Here is an 18,967-nt window from a genome sequence, read left to right on the forward strand (position 1 = left end):
CGCCGAAAGATTGTTGTCTCTTCCAGTTTATTAGGAAGCCCTAACCACCGACCTTCAGACGCCCGATAGATAGCCTCGCCTCCCCCCTCCCCTTTGCTGGCTCTCCACATGCCAAGCAGGGTTGCCAGGTAGGTTTAGCTCAAACCGCCAAAATGCCAAACGGTGTAGCCCAAAAGTAGCCAAATGCAAAAAAAATTGTATAGCCAAAAAGTAGCCAAAAACCAGCTGAGTGTCAGGGTCCACAAAATTCAAAATTATGCTCTCGCAAGTAGGAACTGGAGCCGGAACTGCATCTGCATATATTGTGTAGAAGAAGCTTCCAAGAACAGCAACATCTTGAAATGTATATGAAACATTTTATTGGAAAAACACACACAAAAAAGTATCGGCATTTTTAAGTATTGACACACGTTTGTAGAGTCACATAGAGTTAACAATCGCTCGTGCAGGGCTGGCTGACCTCATACATCAGTTGCGAGTTGAAGCGCACAAAAAATTCTTCTGTGGGCTTGAAGTCCTTGCAGCACTCTTTCTTCCCAAGGAATGCGAACTTCACAAACAGGATGCTTTCCAGGGTGGAATGGGACAATCTGTTTCTGAGGTCCGACTTCGTGAGGGACACCTAACTAAACACCCTCTCAACGGCGGCATTTGACATGGGTAGTGTCAAAAGCGCGGTGCCAAGCGCAGAGAGCAACGGGAACATGGCTGCCCCAGAGCTGTTTCTTGCCTCCCTTACATTTTTCCAAAATAGCTCTAAACAATCATCAGACAGATCTCTGATATTCGTCTGGAGAAGCCTGTACTCGGACTCCATGGCCGAGATCACCGAAGTCTGTATAAAAGGCAAAAACGCTTTGTAAAAACTGTCAAAAGAAAACTGTGTGATGCTGCCAGGCTTGAGAAACAACAAATCGTTGACAAGCTGCATGTTCGCAGGGAGGCGTTTCATCACACTTTTGATACACGCAATCACAAACCTCCGACATACTTCCAAGAGCGCAATTCTGTCCTTCTCGCAAAGCGAGGACTGTTCAAGAGTATTCAGAAAAACACTTCCGAAGCCACATGCACGTACATGAAGCACATTCGTTTCCCAGTCCGCGCATTCGGGTGATGCGTAATTCGGCATGATTACTCGTTTCATCATTATCGAAGAGTTGCCCTTGCACGGCTTTGACCTAGATGTAGCCTTCCAATCCACTTCTTTCCTAGGAAATGGTAGGGTGATGAAACGAAAGGTCAGGGAGGAGGATGCAGGGGCAAGGTCCTTCTTTGTGTGAACTTGGAGGCATAAGATAAGCGACAATGAATACAGAAGCGATGCCATTAGAACTGAATCTAGGTCAAAGCCGTGGTCCTGACGTCATGCCTCCGCATCTTCACAGAAAACCTTGAAAGCAGGAATCCGTAAAAAATGGACTGTTGATTTGTGTCCATCCTAAAGTGTCTTTTATCTCTCTACCCTAAAGCAAGCACAATAAAAATAAATAATAGAGACCTCTGTGTCTTCGTGTCCCCTTATATTGCCCGCAGTCTCAATGTTTGTCATGTTGAATTATTTTTCTCCGTCATGATTTGAAATAGCCCAAAAATAGCCACATAGTCAACCGCCACATTTTGACGCCAAATAAAAAAAGAAGTAGCCCAATTTGGCTATTAATAGCCCAATCTGGTAACCCTGATGCCAAGACGCCCATCACTAAGCAAGCCGGCCAACCCCTTTCCCTCCCCGTCCCCAAAACAGTTTTCCGACCGACACAGGCAGCCTTAAGTCCTTTCCCACCTCCCAACTTGCCCTTCCATGAAAATACCGACACCGGATATCTGGAAATGATTCACCCTCTCTGCGATAACAACAACACATTTTTGTATGCTTTAGTTTTTTTTTCTTTTTTTGCCGTTTTTTTTTTTTCATTTTACGCTTTTTTACACTTTACGGCACTGAAGAAAAGCAAAAAGAAAAAAAGAAAACGAAACGTTTAACCAGATTTACATCTAAGCAAACACATGTTGACCCTCCTGCGTCCACAAAACCAAGCAACACCCCACATAATACCCGCCAAAGAGTGGATGCCCAAAGGTTAACTTCAAACACATGAACGTCGAATATATATATATAGCAATGATGATATTTTAGTGTGTACGGCAGAAGAAAAGCTGGGAAGAGATTTGGAAAGAATAGTCAGGAAGTCCGCACCAGAATTGGAATTTACGCTAGAAAGAGAGAAAGCTGGGAGCTTGCAGTTTCTGGATTTGCAGATTCACGTGAAAAATGGTATATGCTGGGAGTACGGAAAACTCATGCCGAAACCTATCCTGCCGCGCTCGAGTTGCCACTCCAGGACAGTTAAATGCGGCATTATTAGATCATTATTAGGCAATGCCTTAAACCGATCTTGCACCCACTACGTTAGTAAGGCAGTGGAGAAGCAGATGTGTCGACTGAGGAATGCTGGGTTTTCGGGTGATAGCATAATTGGACAGATAAAAAAGATAGTTTCGGGAAATAAAGGAAGTCTAGAGCCCCGGCGGGGTCGTTGGGCGGTTATCCCGTACCACCATGACATCTCACACAACCTAAAGGCGTGCGCAAAGAAGTTCGGCGCCGACGTAGTTTTTGAGAGGGATTTCAGATTGGACCGGTTGACCCCATTTTTGAGAACACCCAACCAGTGTAAAAGGGCGCACAGAGAGAAGTCTACAGTATGCGCGATCGGTGTAGTGTACGAGATACCAATGAAATGTGGTGTCATTTATGTAGGTCAAACCAAAAGATGTGTGAATGACAGATTATCGGAACATAAAAGAAATGTAAAAAACGATGATACGAATTCGGAAATAGCTAAACATTTGAATGAATGTGCCGACTGCACTCCAGCCTGGGGAGACGTAAAGATTGTAGAAAAAGAAAACAACGACATGAAAAGATTAGTGAGAGAGACCATTAGAATAAAGACGTCTCCCGAATGCATCAGTCACACGTCCGTCCACTTAAGTTCGGAAGCCGAAAAATTTTTGCGGCTGACTGGTTTGCGAGAACCGGGATGACCTCGGGGTTTCACGGTGTGTGTGGGGGGACAAGGGTTCTGTCGGCGTCTTTGCGACTGTGTTTGGGAGAGCCGGAGTGACCTCGGGATGTCGCGGTGTGGGCTGTTGACACGGGATCTGTCGCGGCAACTTGGAGTTGGCGCCATCAAAATTGTTTTTGACTGGAATGTACGGGGGCTTGGGAAAAGGAAGAGGGAAGGGGTGGAGTTTTGGGAAAAGGAAGGGAAAAAGAGGGGGACGAGGGTGGCGAGTGACATATATGTTTGTCCTGTGAAATAAAGTTTGTAGCTGCGTTTGAGACTTCGTCCCTGTCGTTCTGTGTTTTGTCCCTTGTCCGTATCCCCAGTCTCGGGTTACAACTATGCTCAATATATATATATATATTCTCTCTTTTCGCAAAATAAGAAGTTGCAATCATTGCGTCGCAACACAGGGAGGTAACCGGACAAAAGCTCACCGGACAGAAGCTCACCGGACAAAAGCTCACCGGACAAAAGCTCACCCGTTTTTTGACAGACCCGGACAAAAGCTCACCCGTTTTTTGACAGACCCGGGCAAAAGCTCACCTCGATTTCTTCTTTTTTCTTTTCCTACCCGGGCGAAATACGGGCTGAAATAAAGTGCGGACGCAATATACATTCGACCATTTTTAGGAGGACTTGTACCTCATCCACCATTGAGTTGCGAATTTTTAAAAATACTTCGAAAGAACGGGAGTTGGGCCTTTCGGAAAAAGTACAAGACAGATGACCAATTTAGAAAATTGTGCGGGATTTTAGATTGGTTCGGGTTCCTTCCACCACGGCTTGTTCCACAAGAACTAACCACCAGGGAAAAGTCTACCGGTGACATTGGCTACCTGCTGGACTATTTTGATTGCACGTATGTCAACGGCAGCTTCCGTTATGCTTCTGTTCCATCTGCGGCGGCACCCAGAGCGAATTCTTCCCTTCGCCTGACTCTGCGCCGACGGCGACCGGAGTTTCCCCCGGTACGGTGGAATATGTACGACGTCACTCTTCAAGATAAAGACCGGATGAACAACACCTGCGAAAGATAGAGTACCGGGTTCCAGATGCTCGTCGGCCACGCCCATCCAAGCGTCTTGAGCCTGATTGAATGCCTACAGCAAAATCAGGCGCTCGTTGCCACGGCATTGACAAAAGCCCGGTGAGGAGAGCCCACAGTAAAGCGGGTGCGAAAAACTACTCTGCACCTGCAGAATCGCCTTAGAAATATTTGCGAGGGCTTACATATACATCGAGATCTACCAAGACTGCTGGAGCTAGTGAGGGACTGCATTCGCTTCTAACCAATCGGTAAATAAACTTGTTTCTATTAAAATCAACAAACCAAGCGCCTGTCAGATTTAATTTATCGTTGCCTTTTTGTGTCGCACGCATGCACCTAAGTTGTCCGCACTCCTGTTAAGATTAACATGAAATTTTCTTCTGGTGAGGTTTTGTCCGGGTCTGTAAAAAAATGGGTGAGCTTTTGTCCGGGTCTGTGAAAAAATGGGTGAGCTTTTGTCCGGTGAGCTTTTGTCCGGTGAGCTTCTGCCCGGTGAGCTTTTGTCCGGTGAGCTTTTGTCCGGGATTCCACAGGGACACCCTGTGCTGAGCTTCGGATAAGGGGCTCGGTAGTGGAGCTGTATCCATTGCACCATCAATATGATGCATGTTTTTAATGGATATTAACCGCTAGATAGAGTAAAATGGCTGAGTAGAGTTAAAAAAAATAAAGAACCTTTTTTTTTTGTTTGAGTCGCACTGAAAATATTTTTATTGTGGTGCTTGTCTCGTGTTTGCTTGCCGAAATTCCCCCAACCCACGCAATACAGATTTGAATGTTAGGTAATTTACTTCCATTTATAAGTGTCGTATTGATTTAAAATGTGACTCTTCTGGCTAAAGTATTTCCTAAGATACAGGCCTGCAAAGTTGGGGAAAACAGTCAAACAGCCGAAAATGATGTTTTTTTGTGATTTTTTTAAACATAATAAACAATAACAATATTTCTTTTGTACTGCTAAGTACACATAGATTGTGCCTAAAAATTGTGAAACTCACCTAAGAAGTATAACTTCCGTTATTAATCACCAAATTTTACCCCTCCGGCTACGCAAGCAAATGAGACTTTCCACTTCTACGTAATGTGCGACATTTTGCGTCCGACGATTTTTTTTTCTGGGTGAAAATAATCTTATTTTTTTATTTTATTTTGGACATCAGGAACAAACATATACAATTATGACCCAAATTGAAAAGGTCGACCTGCAGCCACCCTCTTTTCGATCGTGTCTAAAATCACCCTGTATTTGTTGTGTAATTTATTCTATATAATGCGCAATTTATTATAACGTGCAAAAGATGTGACAAACTATTACTGGCTATACTTGAATGAATAAAAAAATTACCTTTCTCTTAAAGTAAGAAGTCGCAATAACTGCGTCGCACCACAGGGGTACACCGTGCCGAGCTTCGCAGAAGGGGCTCGGTAGAGGTGCTGTATCTATTACACCATCAATATAATGCAACATGTTTTTAATGGATATTAACCCCCAAATAGAGTAGACTGACCGGTCAGTTTAAAAAAAATCGAGAACGGTTTTTTTTTTTAAGTCGCCCTTAAAATTTTTTTTTATTTTGGTGCTTGTCTCGTGTTTGCTTGCCAAAATCTCCCCAACCCGCACCTAAATAAATTTGAATTTTAGCGAATGTACTTCTATTTATGAGTAGCGTATTAAATGAAAATATGACGTTTCTGACTAAATTATTTCCTAAGATACAGGCCTGCAAAGTTGGAGAAAAAACGGTCAAGGAGCCGAAATTGATGTTTTTTATTAATTTTTTTAAACATACTAAACAATAACAATATTTTTTTTCGCATTGCTAAATAGATACAGATTATTCCAAAATATTATGAAACTCACCTAAGAAGTATAACTTTAGTTATTAATCACCAAAGTTGCCCCCTCCGGCTATGCAAGCAAATGCCGACTTTCCACCTCTACGTGATGTACGATTTTTTGCGTTTGACAATTTTTTTTCTGGGTGAAAATAATTCTTAAATGTAAACATTTTCGACGGACATCCGTCTGGTTAGGAATGATTAATAAATCTTCAACTTAGAAACTCTAACCAAGCTTTATTAAAAAGCAAAAATCCCGACGTTTCGGAACCAACTCGGTCCCTTGATCACGGGTGACTGTTTTTGTCCCGCGGAACGGCCTGCCCACGAACCCGAACACCCCCGGGTGTTTTCCGGATTATCCCTCTTAACCCCGAAACGTAGCTGCTGGGAAGGGTGCCCGTCGACCGGTTTATGTTGCCACGTGTGCATTGAATGTGCCACGACTCCAACAGGAGGCGCCTCCGCCAGTTTTTCTCCGTTCCGAGGATGGAGCTGTTGTCAAGGTCGATGGAGTGGTTCGTCTTCTCGACGTGTTCGGCCAGCGCGCTTCCCTCCACAGGCCGTTCCGCGGGACAAAAACAGTCACCCGTGATCAAGGGACCGAGTTGGTTCCGAAACGTCGGGATTTTTGCTTTTTAATAAAGCTTGGTTAGAGTTTCTAAGTTGAAGATTTATGAAAATAATTCTGATTTCGTTTATTTTAGACATCGGGAAACAACATATAAAATTATGAAGCAAATTAAAAAGGTCGACCAGCCACCCCCTGTTCGATCTTATCTGAAATCACCCAGCGTACGTCTTGATAATAATTAAGTGAAAGGAACATCTGGGAAAACTGCAGTGTAACAGTTTAGAGAGGACGACACTGAACCCCAATATGGTGAGTGTATGGGTACTGACCACAACCTGAAACCCCGAGAAACCGACATGACGAAGATGATCAGTTTGTCCAGAAGGACCAGACGCTTCGTCTTTACTCCGTTGAGACTGGAGCCGATGCTACAAGCGGGAGAGCACGGATAAAAATACGCCAAAATTCCCCTCTAACTCGTTTTTTTCAAAAACCTCTTCAACTTTTGTTTAAAATAAGATTCAACCCAGTTAATAGTTGTTTGATGTAGCGCAAATGATTTTATTTTTTGACAGTTGCTTTTAAGCGGCACCATATAAAATGCTATAGAATAATTTATGCAGATGACATCGACTTGTTTTTTATGTATTGCAGAGTTAAGTGACCGTAGAAAAACCCACCTGAACCCATGCTGTCTAGGGTAAAGCCACTTACTGGTTTCAAGATAGCTATATATGTGTTTTAATAAGATGTTTTTTTTTTATAATTTGACACCAGTGTTGTTCCAAATATTCAACAAAAGTATTTAAGATAACATGCTAAATACCAATTTGAAGGTGTATTTAGAGTAGTTTTCGAGTTATCTTCACTACGAACTATCTTGAGCAGAGTGCAAATACCTCGAAAAGGTAATTAAATTATATCTTAAGGTACTTGGGCAAGTAAGTTGCAAGCTGGTAATATAAAAATAAAAAAAGAATTCGCTAAAAATCCCATTCTGCTGTGATATTTCTCACTTTCAAGAAACGACATAGTTGCTGAAATCGAAGTCTACTTTGAAATAATTCGGGATATGCAACATAATTGGTACTGAAAGGTTTTAGAATGAAAGGGGACTCACGTATTGCACACATGGCAACTGGCGCGCTGTAGTTTGGCGGCAGGCTGGACTTAGGACGCATTCCTCAATAAGTTCGTAATATGCCCTTACGCGATACGGAATACTTGACATATAGCCCGAAATTGCATGTTCTTAACAGTCGATCTAGAGGTCGAGGAGTCAGACAGACTTGATGATGTGAACGACCAACGTGCACGCTCAGGAGGGAAACACATCGGCACGAGGACAGCAGCAATCAAGAGCAAGTATTTTGACCCCCTAGCAAAGGGCGAGGAGATTCAAACTGTATAAAAGAATAGGAAGTTTAAAGGGGAGGTGAAACGATATTTAATTGGAATGTCTTTCACTTTGCACGCGCTTACTGGCACTGGTGTGACTCAAGGGTAGTCGCACGTGACGCCACAGGCCAAGAAACTCCTTTGTTGCGGTGAAATTTTAAGGACAAAAGCGAGCGTTTTCATTCAATCTCCCCTTCGCAAAACTTGGTGCGGTAGTGGGGCGGTCGCAGAATCACCCTGTGACGATATTTGATTGCAGCTCATAGATTGAACCCGAGCACTGCCTTAGCAATCGATTTGGACTCGTGAGAATCGATAGCTCGAGAAGCGTTAGGGGTTAGTGGCCCGTGTCCAATCGCTGCAACGACGGCAATAGCCGAACCATATCAATATCTAAAACTCAGTGCGTGCCCTGTGCCTTGCCAACACCAGCGCGTGGCTATGATCAACATTGACGACATATAATCGGCTCCAGATCACGTGGCTGCTTGTTCTGGCTGCGAATTGAGGGAGTGAACGCTGCTCGTTTTTCTTAATATTTTTTCTGCGACTTTGATTGAGTGTGATGAAAAATGAGTGGGTGTTTCAGAGGTCATTGACGTCAGGGATCTGTTCTGAGCGGTATTTGCGCAAAATATTGAGAAAAAAAATCATTGCATTGCCTCTTTAAGAGGGAAACACAAGTAACCCAATTGAGAGCGTCGGTGAAACCGCTTCCAATCCCCATTCCCTTGTCCCTCTTCCGCAGAAGCTCAAACCATTCTTGACACATCGAGTTCAAAATTCCAGAATCAGAATCCGCCAGTTTAGAAATAACTGGCTCTTCCTGACGGGAAACAAGGTTTGTGGATTTCGAGAATGAAACAATTCTCGCATTCTAAAGGGGATAAAAGAAGCGAAGCCCAATCTAGGCCACTGTGGCAGCATTCCGCTAAGGCCAATAGTCGCATTACGGCCGAGAGCGCATTATGTCCGAGTGACCCGGCCACTGCAAGGTATCTATAGTTCACTGCAGCTCAAAAAAATCAACAGGGTCTAGCTGCTTTGGCCAAGAGAGTGTCCGCGCTCACTTGAAAAAAAAAAAAAAAAAAGTTCTTGCGCATTTTTATACCAGAAACTCCTGAACCGGCGATTTACGAAAGTTGTTCATTGTGATCGTACCGAGCTTTGCCGTCAGAAATTTTCTTCTAGCTTCAGACGAAAGGTGTGTAATTCTGATGACGACGCCAGCCCTTTGCTAGCTCCAAGCGTAACGTGGCATTCAAAAACAACGGTAAAAACAAATCCGGACAAGGAGACAGATAAAGGCAGGCCTACTTGGTGCTATCCATTTGGACTTTGTTGCCGTTTGCTTGCGCCTTGTTTCGTGTTTGGTGTTCGGTCGTTTGGCTCCAAGTTTGCAAACGGTTGAGCTTTGACTGGGCGACCCCTAGTTCCATAAAGTGTTGCGGCAAAAAAAAAAAGAAATCGAAGGTTGAAAAATATGTTTGAGATACCGAGTAAACAATAGTGAGAAATCTAACTAAGATAGAGTAGCAAGTACTGAAGAAGAAATGTATTTCCCAGATATTAAAATAGTACAAAACGCATTCGAAATACAGTATATAATATATTGAGTAGAGTATTTAAGGTAGGCACAAGAATGACGCAACGTATGTCAAAGAAATAAAAAAAAGTCTATAATTGTAAATGGTCAACTTATCTCCAGGTATAAAAAGGAGTACTCGTGCACAATTCTCAATTAGAGGGGAGACGTGATGATTGGAATGATATTACATATAGTCCATACGGATAGAATACAGCCCACTCAGCACATTTCCTCAGAAAGAAAGTGTATCTTGACTGGACCATACTTTTTTTTTATTAAGATCTAATAATTTCAATAAGATTGCTCCTCTAGTTTTCATTATTTACGGAGTAGGAAAGACCGTTCCACCCTCTTTGCCTGTCCCTGCGCTATTTTTTTTTTTTTATATAACAGTTTTTCTATTACCAACTTTCTGGTAATCAAGGGGTACCTTGCGCGTGTATAGTGACTCCAAAAAAGTTAAAATCGTTTGCTATTACAGTGTTGTTGTAACTGGGTGATTGCAGATGAGATCGACGAAAGGGTGGCTGGTCGACGTTTTGAAATCAACTGATGTTTTTATATGCCATTGTCTAGTGTCTGTTATAAACGAATCCACATTTTGTTTTGACCAGAAGAAGAATTTGGGGGCAGGAAAAATCGTAAGGCATGAAGAGGTGGACAACTGCCTTAAGGCGCACTGATGGAGGGGGCACGTTTGAAAGTGAACAACTAAAAGGATAAACTTATGAGAATTCCAATACTTTTTAGAAACAAGCTATGGGTACAGCTCGCTTGTAATATATAGTACTTATATTTATTTCTATTATATTTCGTTTTCCAAAAATTGCCAAACCTGCCTGTTTGAACGCCAAACGGCAATATTTGGAGGCCTGTATCTATTGAAATAATTTAATGATCATTGTATACTTCTCAGATATTATTCTACTTACATACACCGTTACATTAGGGCCATAGCAGAGAGGGTAACAGAGAGAAAAGATGCCCTCCCCCTCTCACCCCGGATGTCGTCTGCTCCGCCGAGTGGGCTGTACCTAGCATCCGGCTGGCGTGCAAACTCTGTTTAAAATCGCGTCATTTTGGAAATTTCAAGCGCAGATGTGCAGAGTTTGGTATGCCAGTTATCGTGTAATACAATGCTAGATAAAAAGACTAACAGGGTTCAGTTGCGCGGTTACCTGCATGCAAATAAAAAAAAATAGGAAAAACTGTGTCAGATTGGCCGGTCTCTCCGGCGAAAAGTAAATCCGGTTGCTGTACCTTTTTTTACTATGAATGTTTCTACTGGTGTAGGCCTTTAGCGACTATGAGTGGAAGTCTGAAATAATAAATAAAACCGTTCTCTGCTGCCGCAATATACACAGTAGTTGAGGGTAGTACTACCGGCTGACTCAACTGCTATTTAAGTAACGGAAAAAAGATATGCTAGTTCATCATTTACCGAAATAGAACAACAGAGAGCTATAGGCTGATTTTGGAGTAGCCAAAATCAGCCTATAGATCTCTAGTGTTCTAGTGCTCTCTAGTGTTTTATAGCTCTCTAGTGATAGTGCTTTGTGGCTAGCAACGATCATTTCCTCGCGAAGATTACGATTATGGCGCAATAGTTGACGGAAGTATCAGGCGACACTCGTCGCTAGCTCTGGCGAAACAGCCGGTACAATCGTTTTTCGCATTTCCCCGATCGCTGTCAAGGATAAGGGGTTCGCTTCAACCAGAAAAGTATGGCCGCCCGATGCCTGTTTACTGAGCAGTCGTGCTTGTCGCCATCCCACTCGCTGGCGTCACGGGCGATAATATCAGGCACAAAGAGGCACACCGACAGACAGCAGAACTCCAAAATACTCAAACCCCGCCTAAATACAATAGGTTAACACGGCGGCAGTGTTTACGCTCTAGGAAAGGAAAAGCATGGCGTGTGGTATGAGCCGAATCCTTTCACGAGGTGCAAGGTGAGCCTTGAGAACATGCTGCCTTAGAGTACTCGACGAAAGACGAGCTACAATGTTCGGGCCAAGGTCCCAACCAGAAGGACATAATCTCTGTCATGCTCGACGGAGGGAAAACGTTCGTGCCAAAGTGCTTCCTGACACGCTCAATCCGAGAGGCCTTTCGTGTATACAAAGGTAAGCATCCTGGTTCCGGCGTAGGGCTAACGAAATTTTATTCATTGCGCCCTAGATGGGTCAAATGTATTCGTCACTAGGATGGCGCGTTTGTGCGCGCTGTGCCGATTATTACCTTTGTATTGCCGCTGTAGAGAACGTTACAGGCTCAACGTTCAACACAGGTGAAATGAACTCAGCGTTTCTGTGCGACCCACTAACAAGTCTGTGTCTTTAAGGAAACTGTGATCACTGCCCAAAAGGCTCGTCTCTTACATTCGAGGAACTTCATACCCCAGGGGACAAAGAGATTGTGATTACAACCTGGGAGTCCGGCGACCTTGTGAAGAAAAAAACATTGGATCCTGAGACTTTCCTAACAGTCGTTCAGTAACGGTTGAAAGTTGGAAATTTCACAACCATATCCGACAAACTCAAGATAAAGCGATCTGCGATTAAACGCAGTGCATGCAACGCGGGAGCATTGTCTTCCATTTTCACTTTGCTGAAAACTGGACCATCGTGCTTCCTAACAAAGTTCAAGCATACCACTGTAAAAAAAGTGAAAACCGTTTACCACTCCCTGTAACGCCGAATCGGAACGCAGCTCTTGAGGAGGAGAAGGGGAGGGTACTGAGGGCCACGTGTTCTCGGGGGGGGTCAAGTGACCCCCCTGAGGGCACGTGACCTTGGTGGGGTCACGTGGGGGCAAACACGTGCCCCCTCAGAGGTCACGTGACCTCAGGAGGGGGTCACGTGACCTCGGGGTGTCACGTGACCATAATTTTTTCGCTAGATTTAGCGGGGAAATTTTTTCCCCTAGATTTAGCGGGGAAATTTTTCCTCTAGATTTAGCGGGGAAATTTTTCCGCTAGATTTAGCGGGGAAATTTTTTCGTTAGATTTAGCGGGTAAATGTTTTTCGCTAGATTTAGAGGGGAAATTTGTCCGCTAGATCTAGGGGGAAGTTTTTCCGCTAGATTTAGCGGGGAAATTTTTCAGCTAGAGTTTGCGGGAAATTTTGTCGCTAGATCTAGCGGGGAAGTTTTTAGCTACATATAGCAGGGAAATTTTTCCGCTATATTTAGCGGAGAAATTTTTCCGCTAGATTTAGCGGGGAAATTTTTCCGCCAGATTTAGCGGGGAACTTTTTCCGCTAGATTTAGCGGGGAAGTTTTTTCGCTAAAATTAACGGGGAAATTTCTTCCGCTAAATTTAGCGGGGAAATTTTTCCGCTAGATCTAGCGGGGAAAATTTTCCGCTAGATTTAGCGGGGAAATTTTTCCGCTAGATTTAGCGAGACATTTTTTCCGCTAGATTTAGCGGGGAAAATTTTCCGCTAGATCTAGCGGGGAAATTGACCCATAATGCACCGCGCGGTTACGCCGACGGCGACGGCGACGGCGACGCCGCTCAAGCCGGGAACGGGCGCCTGAGAGCTGCGTTTTAAAAAGAAGTTACGATATTTACATGCGTAGTGACGGCAAAAAAAATTTACAAACGGCTTTGGTATCATCGGTGAGGACCTGTGTGACGACGCCGCTCACACGTGCTTGATCTAGAAAAAGTGAAAGAATGGGTTGAAGAAAACGCTATGGTATACTCGCACATGACGTACGTAAGTGACGGGGCCGCCAGTCATTTTAAGAGTCGCTACCAGGCTCACCAGTTTGTACAGAATGATTGCCCACAAACCCAGTGGTCTTTTCGGCATCTGGTCATGGGAAAATGCATGCGACGCAGTTGGCGGACTCGCGAAGCAATAGTCAGCACTGAACAACCTGAGAAAAGGTTCAATAAACGCAATTCAGACGGCCAGAGCATGGTGAGCGTTCTATCCGAGAAACTGGGTGCATGTTATGTATCTGGACGAAAAAAAAAATTGCTCGGTATCGTGAAACAAAAAAGGGAAAGCCGTTTACAACTCCCTGTAACGCCGAATTAGAGCGCAGCTCTTGAGGAGGAGGAGGGAAGGGTACTGGGGGGGGGGGTGAAGTGACCTGGGGGGGGTCACGTGACCTTGAGGGGTCACGTGACGATGCCGATGATGTCATTAGTGATGTCACTGATGACGTCATCAGTGACGTTGACGATGCGGACTCCGATGACGTCATCAGCGATGATGACGATGACGATGTCGGTGACGTCATCAGTGACGTCACTGATGACGTCATCTGTGATGATGACAATGACGATGCGGATGCCGTTGACGTCATCAGTGACGTCACTGGTGACGTCATCAGTGATGATGACGACGACGATGCGGATGCCGGTTAGGTCATCAGTGACGTCACTGATGACGTCATCGGTGATGATGACGATGACGATGCGGATGCCGTTGACGTCATATGGAAGGTCAGGTGACCTCGGCGGGCGGGTCACGTGATCCTGGGGGTGGTCACGTGACCTCGGGGGTCACGTGACTTTGGGGGGTCACGTGACCTCAGGGGGTCACGTGACCTCAGAGGGGGTCACGTGACTTGTGAGGGTCACGTGACCTCGGGGGTCACGTGACTTGGGGGTCACGTTACCCTGGGGAGGGGTCACGTGACCTTGGGGTGACCTTGGGGTCACGTGACCTTGGGGGTCGCGTGACCTTGGGGTAACCTTGGGGGTCATGTGACCTTGGGGTGACCTTGCTTACGCCGACGGCGACGCCAACGGCGACGCCGCTCAAGCCGGGAACGGGCCCCTAAGAGCTGCGCTCTAAAAAGTGAAAGCTGCTTACAACTCCCTGTAACGCCGAATTAGAGCGCAGCTCTTGAGGAGGAGGAGGGAAGGGCACTGGGGGGGGGGCTAAACTAACCAGGGGGGGTCACGTGACCTTGGGGGGTCACGTGACCTTGGGGGTCACGTGACCCCCAATGCCGATGATGTCATCACTGAGGTCACTGATGACGTCATCATTGACGATCACGATGCGGGTACCGATGGCGTCATTAGTGACGTCACTGATGACTTCACCAGTGATGATGACGATGACGATGCGAATGTCGGTGACGTCATCAGTGACGTCGCTGATGACGTCATCAGTGATGATGACGATGACGATGCGGATGTCGGTAACGTCATCAGTGATGATGACGATGACGATGCGGATGCCGGTGACGTCATCAGTGATGATGACGATGCGGATGCCGGTGACGTCATCAGTGACGATGACGATGACGATGACGATGTGGATGCCGGTGACGACATCAGTGACGTCACTGATGACGTCATCAGTGATGATGACGATGACGATGCGGATGTCGGTAACGTCATCAGTGATGATGACGATGACGATGCGGATGCCGGTGACGTCATCAGTGATGATGACGATGACGATGTGGATGCCGGTGACGTCATCAGTGATGATGACGATGACGATGTGGATGCCGGTGACGTCATCAGTGATGATGACGTCATCAGTTATGATGACGATGACGATGTGGATGTCGGTGACGTCATCAGTAACGATGACGTCATTGGGGGTCACGCGACATCGGCGGGGGTCACGTGACCTCAGGGGAGTCACGTGACTTCGGGGGGTCACGTGACCTCGGGGGGTCACGTGCCCCCCCCCGAGGTCACGTGACCCCGGTGGGGGGCTCGCGCGGTGCATTATGGGACATTTCCCATGATGCACCGGGGTCACGTGACCTCGGGGGGGGTCACGTGCCCCCCACGAGGTCACGTGACCCCGGTGGGGGGCTCGCGCGGTGCATTATGTCCCGGCTGAGGACATCAGCGGGGACGTTGTCAACTCCTTTAACGTGCCGAATGTCCGTTGTGAATTCGGCCAAGAAGGCTAGCTGGCGAATCTCACGTGGTGTGTAATGAGACCCGGAATTGCTGATGGCGTAAGTTAGGGGCTTGTGGTCAGTCCATATGGTAAATGGCCGTCCCTGGACGAAATGTCGAAAGTGTCGTACAGCCAAGTAGGCAGCCAAAAGTTCACGTCCGAAAACGCTGTAGCGCGTTTGCGCTGGCTTGAGCTTCTTAGAAAAGAAACCAATCGGCCGCCACTCTCCGTCGACTTTTTGTTGTAGCACCGCTCCTACGGCTGTGGCAGATGCGTCGGTCATCAGCGATGTTGGGGCATCATGCTTAGGATGTACTAGCATTGTTGCTTCTGCCAGTAAGTTCTTTACCTCGCCGAAAGCGCGTTCCGCATCTTCGTTCCAAATAAGGGATGACTTTTTTCGCTCTTGTTTTGTTAGAAGGACCTCAAGATGTTCGAGCAGTTTGGCGCAGTTCGGAACGAAACGTCGGTAAAAATTGACCAAACCGAGAAACTGGCGAAGTTTGGTGGTCGAAGTCGGCCTCGGGAAATCTTTGATGGCTTGTACCTTTGATGGCAATGGGCGAATGCCCGAGGAGTCAAGCCGATGACCAAGAAATTCCAATTCCGGAACTCCGAACACACTTTTCGCGGCGTTGATGACAATGCCGTGGCTGCGCAGTCGTTCCAAGAGGAGGTCCAAGTGGTTCGTGTGCTCTTCCGGTGACTTGCTGGCTATGAGCAAATCGTCTACGTACGCGAAGACAAAAGGTAACCCTCGTGTGACAGCGTCGATGAACCGTTGGAATGACTGAGCCGCATTTCTGAGGCCAAAGGGCATGCGGAGAAATTCAAAAAGTCCAAACGGTGTCGTGATCGCTGTTTTCGGGATATCTTCTTCGGCCACGGAAATTTGGTGGTAGGCCCGCGTCAGATCGATTTTGGAGAAGACCTTCGCGCCTTGTAGGTTCACCGTAAAATCCTGGATGTTAGGTAGAGGATACCTGTCCGGTACAGTGTTCTTATTTAGGGCACGATAATCGCCACACGGCCGCCAGTCTCCATTTTTCTTCGACACCATGTGTAATGGAGACGCCCAGCTGCTAGACGAGGGTCGGATGATGCCAAGGTCCAACATGTGTTCAAACTCTTGGCGAGCATCGCGGAGTTTCTCTGGGGCTAGACGGCGGGGACGACAGTAAACAGGTGGTCCTGTCGTCACGATGTGGTGTTGCACGTCGTGCGAGACGGGTTTGGTCCAATCAGGTGACTGAGTAAGGCTCGGAAACTTACTCAGCGAAGTCTTGAACGCTTCTTCCGGGATCGTGCAGGCAGAGGTGTAGACTGCATTGTCGTCCGTTGCGATACCATGGATGGAAAGTCGCGTGGTGGAGTCTATCAGTCGCCTGCTTCTAACGTCCACGAGGAGCTTGTAGTGGTTGAGAAAGTCCGCGCCGAGAATTCCTTGACTGACGTCGGCCACCAGGAAGATCCACCGGAAAACCCGCCGGAGGCCGAGGTTAAGGGTGATCGACCGTTCTCGGTAGACTGGGATGGCGCTGTTGTTCACTGCGCGCAGAAAATAGATCGGTGTCAAGGAACGGTCGGCACGCGTTGCTGGAACTGCGCTGATCTCGGCTCCGGTGTCAACGAGGTACCGGTTCTTGGTGGCTCGGTCACACACGTAGAAAAGGCGACTTTCGTCGGGGCCCTGACCACTCGTCGCCTCTAGAGGTCGGCCGGCCTGTTTCCCTGCCATGAGCAGGGGCGAAGGCAATGCCGGGCGTTGGCACCGAAGCGGCGGTGGTAGTAGCAGACCCCGGCAGGGATCGGTGATCGCGTGTTTTCGCCGCGTGTCCGACGAGATGTCGATTCGCCGCGTGCCCGACGAGACGTCGAACGTCTTCGATGTGACTCACGAGGGTGCGGGGTGCGGCCTCGTGTAGCTGCGACGACGATCTCCTCCAAACGTTGGCAAAGCTGCTCGATGTTGGCCTGGGGAGGCTGGCTGTTAGTGGCCGATCCAGAGTCCAGAGCTGTTGGTTGCTGTGGAGCCACGGTAACATTGGCGACGGATGGAGTGGTCACCTCCATCACGGCGTCGGCCAGCGCGGCAAGTCCGGTAAGGTCCAACGTTGTTGCTGTTGCCAAAACCATCTGGACATTGGAAGGTAGCCTTTGCAAGAACAGCTCGCGGAGGAATACGTCGTCCAGATTGTTAGAGCGCTCTCCAAGAAGCTGGGTCATGCGTCGCAGCAACTGGCTTGGCCGCCGATCCCCGAGCTCTTCCGCCGAGAGAAGCTGCTGCACGCGGGAGCGTTCCGAAATCTCGGTGCGCTGGAGCAGAGCATTCTTCAGTTGGTCATACGGTGTTGCTGGAGAGGGATTTGCCAGAACGTCGTAGACTTCGTCGGCGGCAGCTGGTGAAAGAGCCGAGACGACGTGGTGGTACTTCCGACCTTGTGTGGTGACCCCAGCGAGGTGGAATTGTGATTCCGCTTGCAGGAACCAAACTCGCGGATTGCGGTCCCAGTATGGTGGAAGGCGGACTGCGGCTGCTGCAACAGTGGCTGGCGGCGGGTCCGAAGGCTCTCCTTGCTGCATTTCACCCGTTCTAGTTGGCGATCACGTCCGGGTCACCAAATGTGGTGAAAGAAACAGGCAGGAGACGGACGTTCCAAAACAACGTTCTATTTCAGTGGTGTCTCGGCAGGAACTGCTCTTCGTGAGCGCGTGAGCGTATAGCTAGCGCGCGCGTCTCTTTTTCTCTTTTTTGCTGTGTCGAGACTGGACTCGCTTGTCGGTGCGTCCAGTCCCTACAAGACATTTCCCATGATGCACCGCGCGGTTACGCCGACGGCGACGCCGACGGCGACGCCAACGGCGACGGCGACGCCGACGCCGCTCAAGCCGGAAACGGGCCCCTAAGAGCTGCACTCTAAAAGTGAAAGCTGCTTACAACTCCCTGTAACGCCGAATTAGAGCGCAGCTCTTGAGGAGGAGGAGGGAAGGGCACTGGGGGGGGGGGGGGGGGGGGGCTAAACTAACCAGGGGGGGTCACGTGACCTTGGGGGGTCACGTGACCTTGGGGGTCACGTGACCCCCAATGCCGATGATGTCATCACTGAGGTCACTGATGACGTCATCATTGACGATCACGATGCGGGTACCGATGGCGTCATTAGTGACGTCACTGATGACTTCACCAGTGATGATGACGATGACGATGCGAATGTCGGTGTCGATGACGATGCGGATGTCGGTAACGTCATCAGTGATGATGACGATGACGATGCGGATGCCGGGGACGTCATCAGTGATGATGACGATGCGGATGCCGGTGACGTCATCAGTGACGATGACGATGACGATGTGGATGCCGGTGACGACATCAGTGACGTCACTGATGACGTCATCAGTGATGATGACGATGACGATGCGGATGTCGGTAACGTCATCAGTGATGATGACGATGACGATGCGGATGCCGGTGACGTCATCAGTGATGATGACGATGATGATGTGGATGCCGGTGACGTCATCAGTGATGATGACGATGACGATGTGGATGCCGGTGAC

General features: G+C 47.5%; 1 protein-coding gene across 1 annotated transcript; it reads right to left on the bottom strand.

Annotated features, from left to right (window-relative positions):
- Positions 1-17,103: 17,103 nt before the first annotated feature.
- Positions 17,104-18,081, bottom strand: LOC120840876. Its single transcript, XM_040211643.2, has one exon. It carries the CDS (start codon positions 17,990-17,992, stop codon positions 17,117-17,119), a length of 876 nt encoding a protein of 291 aa, XP_040067577.1. The 5' UTR covers positions 17,993-18,081; the 3' UTR covers positions 17,104-17,116.
- Positions 18,082-18,967: the final 886 nt, after the last annotated feature.

Source organism: Ixodes scapularis, unplaced genomic scaffold, assembly GCF_016920785.2.
Source record: "Ixodes scapularis isolate PalLabHiFi unplaced genomic scaffold, ASM1692078v2 PGA_scaffold0__279_contigs__length_252992795, whole genome shotgun sequence".
NCBI lineage: Eukaryota > Metazoa > Arthropoda > Arachnida > Ixodida > Ixodidae > Ixodes > Ixodes scapularis.